Source organism: Anoplolepis gracilipes, chromosome 4, assembly GCF_047496725.1.
Source record: "Anoplolepis gracilipes chromosome 4, ASM4749672v1, whole genome shotgun sequence".
Classification (NCBI taxonomy): domain Eukaryota; kingdom Metazoa; phylum Arthropoda; class Insecta; order Hymenoptera; family Formicidae; genus Anoplolepis; species Anoplolepis gracilipes.
In genome coordinates this window covers 12936532-12957930 of record NC_132973.1, presented here as the reverse complement: position 1 = coordinate 12957930, position 21399 = coordinate 12936532, and the positions used below count along the sequence as shown (strand labels likewise).

Genomic DNA, 21399 nt, shown 5'->3' with positions numbered 1-21399 from the left:
GTATGTAAATAAGAGCACATAATTGAGCAAAGCAACGAATCGGGAAAAACCCAATCCATATGGAACCAACAAAAAATGTATCATTAAAGTTTTTATAAAAGATTTTAAAGAGAAAAACTTGATATCATTACTTGCAGTTTATTCAAAGAAATTGTAAAATAATGTGATTATGTATAAAAAAAAAAAAAAAAAAAAAAAAAAAAACCCCCCGACGACACGAATGAATGAGATTTTAAGTTGACGTGATACGGAAGAAAGAAAAAGCGGATAAAAAAGGCGAATGGAAAGGAAAGAAGAAGATGCGAAATCCCAGCGGGTGGAGAAAGACAGAAAATAAGTCGAAGCGGCATGAAGTACGAACGGAAAGGATCGGATCGAGTGAATGAGTGAGAATTGAAGGCCGCAGCTTCCATTCCAGCTGTGGCCTTCAAGAACCCCAACCCCTGTGAAAATCAATGTGAGCTGCTGTGGTCTCGCTACTAACCGTTCTGATAACGTAAAACTCTTCTTTACCCTCCCGTCCCACCCCCTCGATCTAAAAATACATGTGTCTCTTTACGCGATCGCAAAGTTCCACCGAACGGCCGCGGTCCTGTGTAATGAAGGAAAAATCAAACATTTCTGAAGATCTCCGAACGCTGTAAATAATGCGCGCAAGATAGGTTCGTTCAGGTTCTGATAAGATATCGATACGGGATCAAAATGCTCATCAAGTATTTATCGATGTGTATACCTAAAAAAAATTAATAAAAATTAATCTATTAATAGAAAAAAAATAATATAAAACACATTTAAGTCACAACAATAATAAAACAAGATTAATACGATAATTCTTGCAGATAGTATTTTCTAGGAATTCCGTATCTTTCCTCGAAAGATTTTAAAGATAAATTACAGCCCAGATAAGAAATAACGTATCAATAATATATTTCAATATCTATTTTTTTTCAATTTAATAAATTTATATGAATCATACTGTTTAACAAATTTACTCTTATGTTCACTTTTTTGTCTTATTATATATTATATATAGTTGTCTTAGACAACACAAATGTTTAAAAGATGATATCTCGCGAAATCCCGAGTAGACTAGCTTTCTGCGCGTTTTAAACTGATGCAAATATATTGTTAATTAGTACTTAAAGTACTGGTACAAACATATATTATGTCGACATTGCGACAGTTCAGAATATACTTTACACGTAAATATAACGTAATTATATATTATATAACATCAAGATTAAGATGCCAGAGAGTATCTCTCTAAATAAGAATACAATTCGCTTAAAAATGTTCACATTTCGCAAAATGTGTGTACAATAATTCCGTTAGTAAGAGTAACAATGCAAATTGGTCGAATCGTATGTTCATTATCCAGCTGACGATTATGCACAATTACTGCACTTTGCAGCCTATGTATAGATGTAATTGCGATCCGTCGTATTTCCCTAATACGATCACATAATTGATGGATTGAATGTAGTTAATTATTGCCGGCTTCCACTACCAGCATAATGTATCTTTGCTAGCAATTAGTTAATTATGACAACGTGCTATAAATCGACAGATTCACACGCGCGCGTCTCGAGATTATTAAAAATATTCAAATCCATAAATCTGACTACCAATTTAAATATTATTTATACGGAATTATCATTTTAACGATATACGCGTTAGATGTTTGTTAATTTGCGCATTTCCCTGTGGCACCGAATAAAAGCTTAGCATTTCTGACCATCCGATGTAAATTTGCTTCATCATAATTATAATTATTAAGCAATCTCTTGCACAAAATTATAATTTGAAAAATCTTTTTTTCAACTCTTTTTTAATTAGCAATAATTTTTTTAATCTAAAACTCGCAAAAATTATATTAAGCAATCTCATGCACAAAACTATAATTTGAAAAATCTCTTTTTCAACTCTTTTTTAATTAGCAATAATTTTTTTAATCTAAAACTCACACAAAAATTATATTAACATAATTTTCTCTTACATAATGCGTTACGCGCAATAAAATGCTGATGTACATTGTTCCTCTTTCCTGTCTCTTCCTCGTATGAAGCATCCAAGATCACGTCAAATATATATCTGAATATTATGCACCACATAACTTTGTCATAATACCAATATAACGAAATAGCCGGGTTTTGTAGGCGGGTAAACGCTGTTGGAAAAAAAAAAAAACGCACTGATATATTCCGACAAGTTGACGCAGTCGCAGGATGCACGATCAGCGTATGATAAGCACGGGGAGAGCTGTTTACACTTGTAAATTCGCATCGTTGCATATTTGTCTATCCATACGCAAACGGCAGTTCGTAATAAAATGCATCTGCCTTTCCAGAATGCTGAAAAAAGAAATGTTAACAATAAGTCATACATTTGCGCGTTCGCAAACGTTTTTGTTCTTGTCAAAAGGAGAGGAGGAAAAATGAGATGACGTGATGATCATTGTGTTTGCATCCGTGGGCGAGATATTTTTAATCAGGCGCTCTGTTATTCCTGAGAATTTCGCAAATTTACCTTATATCACGGAGACGTTTAATTAAGAGGTCGTGAACCATGAGAAATGTTGGTAGGTATGCGCCGGCTAAAAATAACTCCAGGAAAATTAGCGACAATATATGTATACCGCTGTTTAGCAAGAGCAAGCTGTCTGAAAGCCGACGTAGATGTGCGATTTCTTACCTAGATTTAATATACAGTATATATGCTGTTGACAAAGAATTGCATTTTTCATGTCGTTGAATACATAAATGAAATAAATTGATAAAGAAACAACTGCATACTTTGCGGAAGTAGTTTTATAGATTCTTGTAATGCAAAGTTCTAAACGAAGTTTCTCTACGGAGTTAGGAGAGTTTATCATTTAATAATATTTAGCGAGATCGTGTAAACTCCGTGAAAAAAACTTAATTTAAAACTTCATATTTTAGAAATCTATTAAGTTTCTTTCGACAAGCATACGGTAATTTTCGTAGCGCAGTTTAGAAATTACAAGATAGAAGTTTTTGGATTTATTTAAAGAACTATAAGAAGAGTGCACATATATATATAATATGTATACATAAGAGAAATTCCCAAATATTTATATAAGTATGTAATTTTTTTCTCCCTTACAATTTTTTTTTTTAAATCTGATATTTTCTTAAAAATTCTGAATATACCAATAAAAGTATAGAATCTTTTTCTTTTATTGTGATTATACTTTTTTTAGTATGATGTATGAAACATAAAAGTTAAGATTATCAGAGAAACAGAATCCGGACATTTTGCGAAGAACGAAAGGATTATATCGATTTTACGATTGTCGAGTTGTAATTTGTATCGAAAAATAGAAGCGTGTGTGCATCACTGTTTACAGAGTTTGCTGTTTCCTAGTTTACTTCTGCAAGAAATATATCGCGCTAATGATTTTGATCGCCTTTGTCGAGTCAAATATTCGAACTCAACTTCGATTGTTGATAGTAATTAAACTTGTTTCTACGGTTATTCGAACACGTAGAGCTACAAAGACCGGCTTTATATATTGCTTCAGCTATAAATTTAATTATTTAAGATGTAGATCATTGTTAGTACAGAATTAATTAATTAATAAAAAATTAATTTTTGATAAAATAAAATTTACATTAAATTATAACAGAGATTAATTATTATTAATGTTAGTAATAATAAAGAATAATAGAAACATATTTTACTGGCAATGCAATTCTAATAAATAACTATTATGCAGTGCGATAATATTGCAATTGCACGCTAATATTTATGCAACACAATCAACTCTGAATATTTTGCTATAGGATACAGAGAAGAAAATTTATTAACACTAGAAGTATCGAGCGGTCATTTATTTTGGCCGTTTCTATTTTTTAGATTAATATCCTATTTCTTGTTTACAAGATATAAAATTCTGAAATTTTATAACTTTAATTATTTCCTTTATTAAATGATTAATGAAAGGTTATAAAATTTCAGGATCCTATTTTTTACACAAAAAATAAGTTACTAATCTAAAAAATAGAACCGGTCAAAAAAACCGCTCGGTATTTTTAGTTTTTTTTTAAAGATAATTTCTACAATATTATAATAAAAAATTGTTTTTCCAGTGATTTTGTTGCGCGCTTTGTTTGCAATTTTCAAAAGTGGAATACTTGTCTTTCTTGGCATAGAAGCAAAGTCTATTCGGCGTTTATTTTCGGTATGTAAATCACTATGTTTCTGGCAAACGTTCACGCTTGAAGACGCAAGAAAGGCTATAACCAAGAGAAAGCTATAAACAAGAAACTTTTATTTTCTTATGTCGTGAAGACACGTTTATCATAGATTGCAAATTAGTATATTTTAAATATTCATATACGATTTATTGTAAAACAGGTAAATTGTATCTTTTTCAATCTTATATCTTTTAAATGGTATTAAAATGACATTTTTGTAGGTGACATTAGCTGTTTAATAAAATTGTTTTATGTCTATACATTATAATTAACTTTTTCAGTTTATTGCATCATAAATGCGACAATGTTTTATCGATACTGTGTATGAAAAATTGTGTCGCATGAAATAGAAATATATTTTCATAGTAAAGCTACTATGTTTTTTTTAGATTAAATTTTTGATATCAATTAGAATCAAATACTAATCACTGCCATATATCTAAAAAAATTTGGAAAATTAAACTAGATAAATAAGGGAACAAGGGTTCTCTATGAATAAACAACATATTTTATAGGTTTGCATAATAAAGGGTAAATTTTTACATTGAATTATAGTACCATATATAAATAATTGCGCGAAAATTATACGATAATCTTACATATAGTATAGTAAAAAATGTGCTTTCTACATTACAATACATTAATTTTTGAGGTACTTAATCATACTATTTACAGTGCAATTAATTCAAGGACACTTGTTTCATTTATTACTACACAACTCATTCTTTCTCTCTCTCTCTTTTTCTCTCTCATACTTTATACCTCTTCGTCAAAATAAAAAAAATGAATTTTTTATATATTTTATATATTTTAGAGAACTAATTAATCATTAAGCGCGATGTTCGATATGTTTTAATGCGATTGGCCTGCCAATTGGTATTTTTTCTAAATAAAAAATGATATTGAAATTTACGCACAAGAAACAGGTGTCTAAATACCACTGAAATTTTATGAGTCACAAAATTGACTCAAGATTAACATTCGAATTTTTATAAAATAATTCGAGTCAATTGACGGAGTAGTAATATAAATCATATTTTCATTTAAAAAAATTATAGCAAGTGTGTAAACACGTAACGCAAAATTTTATACCAAGTTAATTATTACACATAAATGTATGTAAATATTCTATTATTTTGTAGGATTCATATTACTCTATTCCGTTTTTTTATATATAATAGCTTATAATAATAATATTAATATTATAAATAGACAATTTCGAATAATATGCAACATGAATAGCATCTGCAAAAGCACTTTTTGTTGTTTAGGATACAATAGATTGTAAAGTACCATGTCACTGGTTTGAAATAAAATGTAGCAGTCGAATCTTAATAATAATATTTAACATAAGTATATTAAGAAGCATTATAAAGTATCATCAGAGACCTCAATAAATCAAGAGAAAACTATGTGATTAATTCATTTTTAAATCATGCATATGTATGCAAAGTACATTTTATCATGTACACATTACAAATTTTATTCGTACTTCATACTGAAGGCACTAATCATATTTATCATGACAGGAGAACATATTGGTTGTAGAAAGTTGTATTGATGTTTGTTATATTATAAACTCTTACAAGAGCAGTATCACCGAAATCCTTTCACATTTTCTCTGCAATCATTTACACTTTTTTTTTAATCAATCAATACATACAATGGTTCAAAAACGTATTAAGATATTATATAGATATTATATTGTACGATTTTTTTTTATCATACTTATGATAAAATTCATAAAAAATTTACCATTACTCGTATAAAGCTATAAAATATTACATTCCCTCAGCGATTTATTAATTTAAAAAAGCTGTCATTATTTTAGAGGAGTAAATAAGAACGGAATATATTGATTGAGTAAAAATGAGGACTGCAGAAAAATAGAAATTATTTTATGCCTATAAGATTTTTCCGCTAACAATAAGTGCACTTATAATAGTCCAGTTTTTCTACAGCTAAACTAAATATTTATGTATTTCTTCAACTTTGTGCTAACAGCTCAAAAATAAACTTTAGTTGGTCTTCGAATAACGGACTATCAAGAAAATGCTAATGTATAAAGTATACAAGGAACATAAGAATATATAACCAAGGCAAAATAAAGGCACTTAAGAATATTCCATATTACAGCACGATAGTGAATATGTGCACATGAATTCATAAAACAATCGATTTTATGCTTACATTGTATTACGAACAAAGTTATATGCAAAAGGTTGCAGTAATAGACAACGCAAGTTTTATGATGGTAATAATTAATGTTGCACAAAATCGATTTCTAACGAAACGACACGAAAGTAACAATTCAGAAGTGAAATATTTGTTTACAGTGCTGTTAAAGGTTTAAAGATTGCAGTAATGTATATCTGTAATGTAATCGTTGAATTAATATTTATCATATATTGAATTTATATTAAAAAGGAACTTATTAATTGTGATAATTTTAGCTATGATATATCTATTGCATCTCGTAAGAATTCTTCGCATTTGAGTAATAATTTTATTCGCGATATGTTTCTTAATTGCTTGATTAGCTGTGAGTTAATTAGCTGTGAATCAATAACATTTTTAAAATTGGCATGTGCAATTAGATAAATCTCACAAGCAGAGCAAAAATGAAATTAAAGCTGTAAAGCACGTAATCGGTAGCGCAATGTCAATCTTACATGTGTATAAATTAAGGGTTTATGAAAAATTTTATGAACAGAATTAGATGAATAGAAGTGCAAAGTTTTTATCCGAATGGCTGGATTATAATGAAAGTAAATGATTATTTAAAGTACAGTGCGAACTAAAGCACATATATATAGTTTGCGTAATGGTTGAAATATTATTAGTTGTGTAATTAATTTGTTATTTTTTTCGTATCGTGTTGTTTTTATCACATTGTTATGTAACTAACTATTCGAAAAAAAATATTTGTTTCTTGTTTTAAATCTTTAATTTCAATATTTTTAAATTGGCAATTGTTTATTTTCTTATTATAAAACGTGAATCGTATAGAATCATATAAAGATATAAAACTATACAAATATTTAAAAAATAATATGAATTTCACGAGTTTTCTGTTCTCATATGTTATCAAATTATCGAATTTTGCTGTTTTTTTGAGATTTTACATAATTTTTTTTATAAATTCCAAAAATTTAAATCACACTGAATATAATATTACCTGAGCAAGCCTATTAAATTCATAACAGTTGGCAATATATATTTTTATCATTAGGTATACATGACTATATTGGCACATAATGAAGGATATTGGACTATATTAAGAGTAATGGTTTTCATTTTCAAATATTCAAACTTTTGAATATTTTATCTATACCAAACTTGCTTTAAATTTAATTTTGTTTGAAAAATCTAAATAAGATTTAGAAGTTTCATAAAAAAAATCTACATTATCGGAGTATTCGCGTTTATAAACAATTGATGTAAAACGAAGCCCACGTATTAAGTTTTTATAGTTCTAATGCTCGAATCTCCTCTGTATAACTCTGTCTAACTTCCACTGAACAAATTTTAATAGATGGAAAAAAAAATGAGTGAAATATTGAAATTGCACAAGATTTTTTGATACCCGAAATACATAAAAGAGAAGTAAAATCTATTTGTTTTTGTTAAATGTGAAAATATATCTTATTTCATGTTGTGATTAGACATTAGCAAATTTGTCTAATTCATTATTAAACGAACAAATAGTTTAAAATTTTTTGCATCAAAACTGCGCAAATACAACGGAATATATTAACGAAACAATTATATATAATACCATTTTTTATGAATTATTGATATTTTTATACGAAATTGTTGCACATGTTTGCAGTCTGTTAATAAGTTTGGCTCTGTTTTTCATTAGAATAATTCGTAAACAAATATCCCCGAATCAGTGTAATTTGATGTATCTCTTAGAATAATTAAACTGACTCAGCGAAAAGCGAACCACTTAGATAAAAGGTGATAGTCCGTTATGTTATCGGCAAGTAAGTGCGGAAGAAAAGAGGCATATACAATAATTACAAAATAATACATAAAATAAATAAAGATATTAATTATAGTAATATAACAATAATAACTAGGCATTATTGGCACTAATAACAGTAATATCATTTTTATATTAATGATGTATTCGGGGGTAAAGCATTATTCAGGAAATCGTACTAAACTTTGCTGTAGAAACGAAATAATTGTAATTACTTTGTAAACGGAATATTGTTTAGAATAAATATTACGGTATGTTTTCGGACTTTGTTAGCTATAAGTAATGTCTTAATATCAATACAGACGATCTATATTAGTTTAACATACCACAATGGTTTGTTAAAAATGCACGTCTCTTTGTTTAGAATACTAAAAATGTATTGTAGCAAAAGAAAGTACGACTTCTTGTGCATACTAATTACAACCTTCGCAGCGAAGCCATACTGAGAGCTTTTCGAGTCGGTTGATCCGACATTGGTGCTACTAGAACATCATCTTTATTTGGAGAGCTTGAACCACCATTATCCAACTCCTGAAAATACATAAAACTTCAAATTTAATTTCTTCATTCATTCAGTTTTCCATTTTCTTTAAACTGAAATAGAATTGTTCTAGATAAAAAGAAAGAAAAAATCGGCCCCATAAAAGAATGTAAACTGCAATATATTTATTAATTACATATGTTATTAGTTTTATTTTTTGATAAAAATATTTTTTTTATTTATGAGTTTCTCCCTCCAAGTCTTATCATTTCGCCAGATAAAGTATTTTTAGTTTGATAAGAATAACGTTTTAATTCTAGATAAAAAAAAGCAAACAAAATAATTTTTAATTAAGAAATAAATATATAAAACTGCTTTCCTTTTCTTTCCCAATATATTCATACCATGTACTTACATGATTCCTATTATAGTTTATCCATTGATTTTGAGAGTTAGAGAGCATGAAAATTTATTATAATTATTAATGTATATTTTTTCTTTTCCATGAAAATAATGCAGTAATAAAAATAAATATATTGCATATAAAGATTATAAATAAAAGTAGCAGTATAAGATACAGAATAATATAAAATTTCAATACAGCTTATAAATGATATATAAAATATCGCCTTGATAGAAAAAAAGAAATGAAAAATAAATTAATATGTAGAGAACATTGTGTCAATATATAATATTCGCATATCGCTATAGAAATATTATGCAAGTGGCATAAAATGTTGAAGTATCTTTTTAATGTAAACATAATTTTATAAAGATTAATCTTTTCAAATATATCTTAAACAAAGAAGTTAATAGTAGAAAACGAGTATAGAAGGAAAGATCTTGTAGACTAGATTACATATATAAACTAAATTTAACTTTTTTTTCACAGCCTGCTTAATAAAATATGTTAAATAAAAAAAAAAAAAAAAAAACTAATAGAAAAAAATAACAACTTTCTGTCATAAAACGAAAGTAGAAGAGCAAGCAAAAAAAAGAAAAAGACATAAGCGTGAGAAAAAAATACATGCCAAAAAATTATCAACTAACGCTGATATTGTTGCAGCTACCTAGCCGCATCTGAGCTATTTGTTGGTTTGTTGGAGGAAGACTCTGTGTTGATCCAAATGGTGACATAATTGTAGACATCGCTCTATTTAATTTGCTTGGCGTTTTATTAAAACTAAACGCTCGACCAACTCGCGCTCTTGTACGAGATGCAAACCTGAAGGGAAATATGCCTTGAAAATTTTTTAATGTGTCTATATATCTAAATGCAATATTAAACAATTTTCTTTCCCCCTTTTAAATTAGTAACTTTTTGTAAAACTTTGTGTATGTATGTACATAAAATTGCACCTTTTAATTACACAATAATATATGTAATTAGAATTATTTTACTAGGAGGAAAAAAAATTTTATAAATAAACAGAAAGAAACCTAAGCAAATTCTGTGCAAATTCACAAAACTGTTATAAGATTCATAAAAACCAGCTCGAGTATTTAGAATATCACCTACTGTGGTATAGAGATAGAGAATATGAAATAAACATGCAAAATTTTATAATATAATAAAACACATGTAATCATGCATAATTATTAATTAGAGATAACGAAAACTGCACCATGGCTGCACATTAAAAAAATATTATATTTAGTAAAAAAGAAAATTAAATATATATAAGAAAAATCTCTATTATTTCTTTCCTTTCTTTTATGTAGTGAAATATTTTTGTGCTAGATTGTTAGCAGAAAATAAAATCAATCAATCAATCAATATGTATAATTTAAGTCATAATGCATAATGAATAATATTTATTTATGCCAATTATGAGAAATTAGAATAATGAGTCAAGGTATTGCATATGTATAATACTTAACAAATTATGTATGTATGTACATAATATGAATATTATTATACATATTTTTTCCAATTTAGTTATCGTTTTAGTTACTAAATAAAAAGATATAATAGAGAATATTTTAAATAAATAAAGCTTACAATATTATATTATGTTTGAACTGAACCTCTAGCTGGAATTATTAATTAATTACATCTATTCACAGCACAAAACATAATTTTAAAAGCAAAGGTTTTCAAGGGCGTAATAAATTAAGAAATCTTTATACAAAATGATAGAAAAGTCAGTCTTTTTTATAAAATCAAAAATAAGAATGTGTATTTAATTTTTTAACTTTTTTAAACTTTACTTTCTAAATTGTCTTTAAATTTTTTAATATTGCGGGCTCTTAAAAGCACTTAGTCCCTCATTGCAGCTGTATTGAATTATGACATCAAAAGCAATTTTCTGAATTTTTTCTTACATTATGTATTGAAATAAATTAATTTTGTTTTTATTACTCGCGTTCGATAATATAAATTAATGTAGATTTTCTGATGTCACATATGATAGCTGCAAGGGGCCAGAAATCTCAAATATCGTTTGTTCGCCCTTAATAATTACGCCACTGAATAACAAGGTAAAGGGACAAAAAACAAGTAAAAAAATATAATCAGCCTGGTGCGAAAACTGACGGTAGTGGGACATGTAACGTGGTTTCACACATGCTATTGAGTAGGAACACATACGGGTCCATATATTCCACGTAAAAATTATGAAATAGGCTCCTGCAACCAAACGGGTTGTCCCATTATTTTTTTATATCATGCAATATAATAGAATATGTACAGTAGTGAATCTTTCGATAGTGGCTTGATAGAAATATATATATAAGTATTTATATAGATATTAAAGTCGTTCAAATATAAACGACATTATATTTCCCGTTCAACAATTGTGACTGCAATATTAGCTTAAATTTCTTAATTGTAGTAAAAATTTCCTGTTTTAACCGGCAAACAGTTATCGGTTAAATCTATTTCAATCAAAAGAACTGTAATTTTCATTGAATAAACACTTTGATGCTATTATAAAGTGTATTAACTCAGCAAGGACGAAAAAATTTGCTAATTTAATCTACTATGCTATTTGTGGCTTATTTAAATTTATTACTGATCTTAATTACTATTTAGAATTTTGATTTGCCACTACATTAAGTAAAAATAAATGCAATAATCTTGTAATTATCTTTTCATCCAAAGTATTTCTTGAAAGATTTAAAAGTTTATGTTTGAACGAATTAATATATTATAGATATCTATAGACACTAACTCTTCTCTATCTGTGTAGTCTAACAAATCATCTAATTACAAATTGTGGATGAGAAAAAGAGAGATATCAGTCCTCACACCTTTTATGACATTTAACATTTTTTATAAGAAAAAATTCTATGTAATGCAGAAAAAGTTTGCTAATTTCTATATTTACAGATGGAGATTTTAATACACACAAGCGAGTTCTTTTCCCACACAATTATTTTAACATTTTGATTTTATATTTTCCTTATTTAAATACTTTCTTTTATTCCACGTTTTAAATAAATATCTTTCTAACAACACTTGTATGAGTAATTTCTGGCTTTTTCGAACTAAATATATATATATATATATATATATATATATATATATATATAAAATATAATTTTGTTCTAATTTATTAATATAATGTGAAAGAATAATATATTATATATTACATATACTTAACATATTTGTTTTATTATTTATTTAAAATTTTAAAATTAAATATTATTATATTTAAAATATATTCTTAGCAGAATTAAAAAATATTTAAATAATTAATTTAAAAAAATGTAAGTAAATCATAAAAATATGTACTATTATATTTCACTTATATTCTTTTCATAATCATCATTCATATTAATCATTTTTCATATTATATAAAAATAATGCAAAATTAATTCACTCTTAAACCAAAAATAATTAATTCTTTAAGTAATATTTTAATTTTAAATGTTATTTTTGTATTATTTTTTTATATGTTTATATATACATTTGATCACACTCTAATCAATTTTGAGTAGTACAATTTTTCTAAGTTCCAAAACGGTTCATTGCTTGTGTGCGCTACACATACAACTACGTATGCTTGATATGCTTGCGCGGTTATTGTGCCATCGAGAACTTTTTTTTTTAACGTGATAAAATAAACGTTTCTATTTAAGTTTTCATATGAATCAATATGCTCCATTAATTCATTTATGCCATAACAAAATAACCGCGCACTATAAAATCACTTGTGTGTATTAGATGTAAGAAATATTACTTGTAAATAATATTATACAGATACAGTATTAAAATACTCACTTAATTGTTTTTTTTAATGTTCCTGATGCTACATCACCAGTACCGACTTCAAGTTGATGCGAATCATATCTAATAAGTAACGTATCCTGAAAAATAAAAAATCCCTTAAGTAAAACAATAAATAAATAAAGATTATATATTATATAATATTTTCGCAGACTTAAATCTCTTATATTAAGTATGGCATAAATTTAACATACGTACAGCATCAGCTACACGGACGGCAAGAGCCATTTGTCTACATAAAGTTTGTAAATAATTTGTTTTATTTATTTCTTCGTCAGTAATTATAAACGAAAAGAACTTTTCTTTTAGTTCTTGAGTACCACGTACTACCAGTGCAAATAGTTTGTGATATCCTAGAAAAATCATAAATAGTTGTAATTTTCATAATAGTTTTATCTTTAATGTATATATATGTATATATATATATATATATATATATATATATATATATATATATATATTTATTTACCTTCAGTTTCTCTTATATCCACAACTTTCCGTATAGCACTGAGTGATAACATTTTGATATGCTTATACGGCTTTCCTTGATTTAATTTGTTTGATTGCAAACCATTTATAGTATTAGGACTCTTTAATGAGTTAAAAGCTTTTGATCTTTTCTTACATATTTCAAGAGTATCAGTAAATAGAAACAATACTAAATGATCACCCCGTCCACTAAGACCTTCTGTAACTTCCATTACATCACATTTACTGATAAATGATCTATGCGAAGAAACTAAATACGGTGGGCAATTATCAATTTCATTGAATATATCAAACATTGCTAACTGACGTTCTGTTTTCCTTTTATCTTCATTTATGTATGTCATAACTTTCTTAATACAGCTAATAGAAGCTTCCAAAGCACTATAGTCCGGATTGCTTTTGTCTGTACGTTTAAGAATATCTGTAAACAATAATAACATTTTGATGACATTTGACGAATTTTAATTAAATTAAGAAAAGTAAAAAATCAATATTATTTAGACAATAATAATTACCGCTTAATAATAAATTAATACTGGGTAATCTTTGTATTGGTTTAATTAACAGTTCTTTTAAGCTTTGTCTACCACATTCTGGTATTGTCTGACAATTTTTTAAAAAGGCGTGAAATCGTGGTTTGTTTTGATCACATTCTTCCAACATTTGTTTCGTATTTTCGAAGAAATTAACGTATGGAGGATATGCTTTAACTAAATCTGGTTCATATTTCAGAAATATTTTGCCAATACTAATGTCTTCTGTCCAATTAGCAGCACTGCAACGTAGTGCTTCCAATAATTGCTTATGAACGTCGTAGATGGGTGGAAAATTACCAAATATAATTTTTACTTCTGTGCTATTTAACAATTCTTTTCCACTTTTCCCAACAAGATTTTCCAATGGCAATTTGAACAGCTGTAAAATACATAAATACAAAAATTATTAAAAATAATTAAAGTATGTGATTTAATTTATTTTTCTATGATTTGATGCATAACAAATATTTACCGTCATAATTGTATTTAGAATACCAACATAATTGGCTTCAGTCTCTACTAACTCAAGAAATACTTGATGGCGTTTTGATAAATTTTCTCTAACTTTTGGTAAATTTTCTGTATCCACAGTTTCTACGTCGGGAATACCTATAATAATTAATAATAATAATAATGAATAATAGTTAATAATTCTCTCTTTAATATATTTGCTTTATGAATTTAATGATTGTATCAAGTATATTTTATGCTAATATTAAGTAACAATGAATTTTCATAATCATCTGAAATTTTTGGATTGTTATATTGAAAAATATTTAATCAAGAAAAAATGATATATATTAAACTATTAAAAGTATTATCATTGTCCAGGTACATACCATCCAACAACTGTTTATCTGGACTTGCTGTACAGTCAAGAAAACTTCCACTGACACTGGCTGGTGAATCCGCTCCATTTTGTAATATATTAGATAATGGACCACCCAACCAATAAGGATGCTTCGGTAATGTTACATTTGATGCCACGATCTGTTGGCTGTTTCGTCTACTAGATGTGGTAGGGGACAAAACTTTTTCTAGATACTAAACAATAATAAGATTATTAGAATAAAAATTTATTATTATATTAATATTTATTATTATTATCAAACTCTTACATGTTCAAATAAATATTCTTTCTCATCTGCTGCTGCCTCATTCTGTACAGATGTCCAAAACCATCCAGTTTTGACAATGAAAGCTGAGACTGAGACCAGATTTGGTAGTACGTTTACATTGGACTCATCTACGACCTATAATAAAAAAAAACAACTTATTATTTTTTATATATCACTTATATTATTACAATCTTCATTATAGAAATAGACAATAAACAGAGTTAATCACATAACATTGACTTAATTTATGATAATATACAATAGTAAATTTTCAAGAGAGACTGAATCACATATTATCTTACAAGTACATAATACTTTGATGTATTTGCAAATTGATATTAATATCTCATCTAGACAAGTAACTTCTATGTAATAAATCAGAATATTTTACAAGTCATGAAACAAAAACAAGATTCATTTAGATATATTAGTAATTGAAGTAAAAAATTGAAAATTTTATCTAATTTCAACATTTTGACTTATGTTAAATATTTTTTACCCAAATTAATGAATACTATATGTTAAGTGTTAAAATTTTTTCTAAACATTCTATATAATATACCTAACCATAGTGTTATATATTGTTACATTTTACTTAAATAAAATAAAAAATACTACACACAAGACACAAAAAAAAAATTTTTTATTCAAAATACCACGAATGCTTTATCCTTCTGAGTCTTCAAATCTGTGCACTTGGTTTTTATGTCATGTGATGCAAACTGTATACCGCAACTTTTTCCATTAAAGTTAAAAGCGTTTCTTGAGTTGTGTTTAATGTTTGAAATCTTTGTAGGTATTGGAAAAGATTTGGATAAGGACGTATATTTTTTTTTAAAGAGGTTCTTTTCAGGAGGAGGATAATATGAGTTGTCTTGCTCATTATCAAAAAATGTTGGACAGAAATAGAAATTACTAATTTTTGAAAAAATTGATGTATGTGATTTAGACAAATGCTTATTTCTTTCACCTAATGTATTATATAAAAACGTATCGCTATATTTTTCTTGATCATATTTCAATATGTTTGGATATGAGTGTGTTTTCATAAATTTATATTTTTCATGCGGCGTCGTTTTATGAACAGATGTACAAGAATTAGTTTTTCTCCATTTTATATATCTTTTGGGAGTTATTTTAGCTCTTGTAGTATTATTCCGTATATAATGAATATTTTTATTATATTTCAAAGATAGTGCATTATTATTTATTGGTGATGTACAAACTATGTGTTCATTATTCTTTTCATAAGATGTAGACAATTTTAAATCATTTGGTTTTTCTGGAAGATTTGACATGTTTTCACATAGAGAATGTTCGTCAGTAAGTAAAGAATCTTTAGAAATATTGAATTTAACGTTTTTATTGCTCATCATTGTTGATGTTGCTGGAATAGAATATTTATTCGATAGAGAAAATGTAGCAGATAAATTAGATGATTTAGTTATGTCTACACCAGAATCATTTAATTCAAAGGGATGAAATATATTGCCAGATTTAATATTTGAGTTTTGTAGATCAGAACAATGATCACCCATACTAATAGCAGAATCTTGACTGACATTACTAGAAATAAAATCGTTCCATATATTATGTTCTACATCATTTGTATGCACAACAGACGAAATATTATTTGATGAAGAATAATTATCCTGAGTTTTTACAGAATTTGCATTGTCAATGTTGCTTGATATATTACTGTAATCACAATGACTAGTTTTTAATGTTTTACAAACTGCGTTTAAATTAGGATTATAAAGAGAAGAGGAAATTGATTTGAAATACATTAAGGAAAGTGGATTATGATTGAATGAATTTAAATTTGCATTGTTAGATTTCTTGTAGAAAGAGCCAGGTATATCTACCACCTAGAGTATGTGTCATTTGCATAGTAAATAAATATTAATTAATGTAGTCAAGCAATTACATATTTATATATAAAAGAATTTAAAATAATATTAAAATTATCAACTCACGACATGAGTACAACTCGGATCATTAATCTCAGTAGATTCACCACCTTGCTGCTCCAGAACTTCACACATATGTTTTTTCTCTTCTTCAGGAAAACCAGAAAAACATACTTTTGCCCCATAAAATGGCTTCAGTTTATAAGTTGCAATCTGAATTTAAAATATCAAATGTGGTTTTAATAAAAAATAGATCTTATATCATACATTATTACAATAGACTCTATTTTAAGCATGAAATAATAATTATAAATATTATTGTAAATTAATATTATAAAAAATGTTAGATTTTTTATCTTTTAATGCAATGATTTTTTTATGCAGTATTGAATATATAGTCATATTTTGAAATTATTTTTCAACATTTAGAAAAATACACACTTACTAATTGTTCATTATCCGCATAACTGGAGACATCATCTTTGGCATTCCATAATGCTACTACCCATTCTACTGACATAATAGGCAATCCAAATGTATCAGCATATCTATACTTCTCTCCACTGCAATGGTTTGCAATAAGATGCGTCACTTTAATACCCATTTCTTTTCGAATGCTACCTCCCATAGTAAGAACCATATTAGCTAACTTGCGCTGTTAAAAAATATTAAATCATAAGAATATGAAATACATCAGTCAAGATTAATAGTATGAAAATTATAAATATAAATATTGTACTGACCAGTTCATCTTCTCTGGCTCGAAAACCGCTAAATACCACTACTGTACCTATCATAGCTTGTGTGAACATTGGTCTTTTAATACTAGGCAGAGATTCTTTTTTCTCTGCCAGCTGCAACAAAGCTGTAGATCCCAGTATCCTAAAAAATAAAATAAAAGTCAAAATAAATAATCTCAAATTTTTCTTTCTATATTAAAATTAGAAGTATGATACATGTTATCACATAAGAATATATTATTATATTTACTAACCTATGAGGAGTTTTACATAAAGTATAATATTCAGATCCATCAAATTGTTTGAGTACAAAGTAAGTATAGTAGGTAGTGTCTTCCACATATTCTGTGCCAGTTTCAGACTTAAGTACGGAGACTTTAAACTGCTGAGCAGCAACATTAAGTGCAGGATCATTACAAGCTGCACCAACTAAACATATTCTCTTCTTACGTGGTATTATATAGTCTAGTGAACAAAAATTTCTTTATTAATCTCTTTTTTATCACTGCATTATGATAATTCATACAATTATAGCACCAATATTTAATAAAATTATAGAGTACTTTTCATGAAAACGTCATAAAAGTAATTTAGAAGGTCATAGAAGTAGTTTACTTATTATGTAAACAAAACTTGCAAACAATGATAACAAATTTTCAAGAAGTAAATCAGAGAGAATCTTTAATAGATTTTATCATAAAATTCATAGATTTACATTTAGGTTTAAAATCTTTTATTTTATTACAAGATAAACTACTTTAAATAATTTATCAAAAAAGAAATCTTTATTTTCTTCATTTCATCTTCCATCTTATTAATTCAATTTTTATTTTAAAATGAAATAAATTTATATATATGTAAAAATATATGTATAAATATTGTAAAGATTTTTAAAATATTGATTATAAAGAGCAATTCCATTTAAATTTATTTCTTGTAATAAATGTACTTTATTAAATATTTATAATCTTTAAGATGTCTGATAAAGTAATAATACTGACAATTAGGATTGAGACAAATCTCGAAAATAACTTGCCACATAAATAAATAAAAAAAAAATATGTATTTGAAATTGTAGATAATTACAAACATATTTATGTGACATATATATATATGTATACATATGTATATATATATATATATATATATATATATATATATATAACTACATTATTATTTCAAGAAAATAAAGGAGAATGAAATAATACATATTATAAAAGATAGAACATAATACATTTCCTAATAAAAAGCACTGACTACTTAACACATACATATAATTAAATTATAAAAATTAATATTACATGTCATATTAAAATATATCTAAATTATATATATATATATATATAATTCCATTATATATTAATGTATTTATATATATTTTATAGTATATGTTATTGATATATACTATATTATATATATACTACTAATAATGACGTGTACAATGGCAATTATCAGATAAAGAAAATAAATTTTCTCTTTCTAATAGAACGATTTGTCAGTAGTATGCGCTATTTTTAATCATTTCAACGTTGCTATATAAAATTTAAACGTTGGTACACAAAGTAGGCTCTATCTCTCATCGACTCTATCATAGACAACGGGAAGTCGCGTGTATATGTATATGTGTATGTACACATCTGGTACACGCGATTCACGTGCTCGGCGTAAGATAATTAACTTGCGAAAAGCACAAGAGAGAAAGAGAAAGACATAGAAAGAGAAAAGGAAAGCGGACAGTCATAAACGAACATTGCAAGCGATTACGAATGAATTACTGCGAAAATATTGTCATTTTCGTTTTCCATGAGTATTTGCCGCAAAGAAACGGTTTGTTTTTAACGCCGTTTTTGAAGAAATCAAGGCCGAGTTTACGAGAAGAACCGAAAAAGATATTTTTCTTTTTTTTTTTTTTCTTCTTTTGGCTGATCATTTCGGAAGCGTGATCCCAAAAAAAAAAACGAAAAAAAAAATAGATCGAAGGATGTCGTCATGTTGAATAGGTAGTGTAACGAGTGGAGTTTCGGAAAGATCGCGAAAATCGAGAGAAACCTTGGACCTTGAAAAATAAGATATGATCTTTCGTATAGAAAAGAATTAAATGGAAAAGGAATTGTCATGGATATTAATGCCTCGGCGAATATGTTGCCCCTACAAGAGTACTCTCTCCTCTCTCATCTCGTAAATTTGCAACGGTCTTTAGTATAAATTCAAAACAATGTAAGGGCAAAGCGCAGGCAGGTCTCGTCGTCGCGTAGCGACCGTACGAGATCGCGTAGCGACGTCATTCTCCGTCCGAAGGATGATATCGAGAATAATTTAACGTTGACAGTTTGGTACTTACTTTTGGTCGTCTCCGCACTATTTATATCGCCGATACTGCCGTGAATGCTTGGCTCTTCCATTTTGGCACGTACGTTACAACATTGGTCCGTCCCCCTTTCGCCCCTTTCTACTCTCTTTCCGAGCGTGTTCCGTCTTCGACGCGTAACGACGCTCTCGTCTGTCCCGTCTACCGTCGTCGCGGAGGCACAGTATATACAAGTAGCGCGACTCTTTTGATTTTATGTTTGGCAAAATGGAGAGCGCGTGCGCAAAATAAGCGAGTCGCTCGCTAACGCCATCTGACTTTCCTCTCACTTGCTCTCTCTTTTCTCGTTCTCTATCGTTTAAATGGCTATCTATATTTGGCGGCAGAAATTGGCGGCAATTGCACGTCGGCCTTTGCGTATAAATTGTGCTGAAAGAGAACGAAGAATGAGAGAGAAATGAGAGAAAAGTTCGGATGACATTACTTGTTTATTTCGCATGAGTACTATGTACGTTTTAGCGATACTAACGTCAAAGACGCCGACAGGGAGTTGCACTGTCGTGTATATATTATGGCGGAGGCGACAGCCGGTTCTCAACTTTTCTCTTTCCAGAATTTCAAATTCAACATGTAAACGTCACCGAATTCGTACAGTCACTCGTATTTAATAATTGTGATTAACATCAATGTCAACGGCGAACAGAACTGCACTAACACGATTTAGCCTCATCAATTCAATTCCTTGCCTCACTACCATATATCAGTTTTCGTTAATCGGATTGTTTCATTCTCTCTTTCGCACAAGAAACACTGACAAGCACGCGACATTCGTGACAATGGATACTAACGCCGAAAGACGGTTCATTAGACTTAAATTATGTTCATATGGTTAATATTTGTCACGTATACTGATTGGCTACCAGATAGAGAATTTCTGGAGTATAGGGAGATTCTAGAGAGTTTGAAATTTCACGTGTGCATGCCTGCACACCTGACAACCATATTTTTAATGCGTATAACCATTGATTGAGAAAATTCAAAATTATTTTCTTCTATTTATGTTATTATTATCTATTTTTTATTTTAAAATATGAAAATATTTTACAATTTTATATTTGTTATAAAAATGACATTTACAAAGGTGAGTACATACTTAGCAAATCTGGTATCTAAACTATTACATAATTGTTATCATGGTTGATAGTCTTTAATAAATTTTATTATATTAATACTAATTGACATATATAAATAAAAACGGAATATAAATATTACAATATAATAGTATAATAGTAAGTCATATTGAGAAGAAAAATTTATAAAGATGTTATAATGTATGTATCAAGATGAAAGAGCAAAGTATTAATACCTAAAAATCTTAATA

At 27.6% G+C, this 21399-nt stretch overlaps 1 protein-coding gene and 1 long non-coding RNA gene across 7 annotated transcripts in view; one reads left to right on the top strand and one right to left on the bottom strand.

The window, feature by feature from the left end:
* Positions 1-15285, top strand: part of LOC140664575 (uncharacterized) — a 73473-nt gene extending 58188 nt beyond the window's left edge. The window contains exons 3-4 of the long non-coding RNA XR_012046472.1: positions 14774-14960; positions 15111-15285. This is a non-coding gene — a long non-coding RNA (uncharacterized lncRNA). The remainder of the gene's footprint in view (positions 1-14773; positions 14961-15110) is intronic.
* On the bottom strand, positions 4725-20821 carry Pbl (epithelial cell transforming 2 pebble). Of its 6 annotated transcripts, XM_072889745.1 has the most exons (17): positions 20548-20821; positions 20052-20447; positions 17965-18175; positions 17714-17852; positions 17416-17625; positions 17037-17183; positions 15717-16928; positions 15061-15195; positions 14782-14986; positions 14415-14551; positions 13922-14321; positions 13387-13827; positions 13116-13270; positions 12912-12997; positions 11223-11315; positions 9737-9911; positions 4725-8736 (listed from the first exon to the last, which is right to left on the bottom strand). In XM_072889745.1, the coding sequence occupies exons 2-17, from the start codon at positions 20110-20112 to the stop codon at positions 8623-8625; spliced, it is 3921 nt and encodes a 1306-aa protein (XP_072745846.1). In that variant the 5' UTR covers positions 20113-20447; positions 20548-20821; the 3' UTR covers positions 4725-8622. The 6 variants fall into 6 exon arrangements, with proteins under 6 accessions (XP_072745846.1, XP_072745849.1, XP_072745845.1 ...); XM_072889748.1 differs by having other exon boundaries at positions 9718-9911; positions 20052-20821; XM_072889744.1 differs by having other exon boundaries at positions 20052-20821.
* Positions 20822-21399: the final 578 nt, after the last annotated feature.

What these genes read in the sequence shown, in the direction of transcription:
- Pbl (XM_072889744.1), bottom strand. Translation starts at nt 20,112, where the DNA reads ATGGAAGAGCCAAGCATTCACGGCAGTATCGGCGATATAAATAGTGCG. An exon ending in TAGTGCGGAGACGACCAAAA is followed by an intron (nt 18,176 to 20,051) that starts GTAAGTACCAAA and finishes TTTGTTCACTAG; the next exon opens with ACTATATAATACCACGTAAG. An exon ending in TTCTAAATACAATTATGACG is followed by an intron (nt 14,322 to 14,414) that starts GTAAATATTTGT and finishes TGTATTTTACAG; the next exon opens with CTGTTCAAATTGCCATTGGA.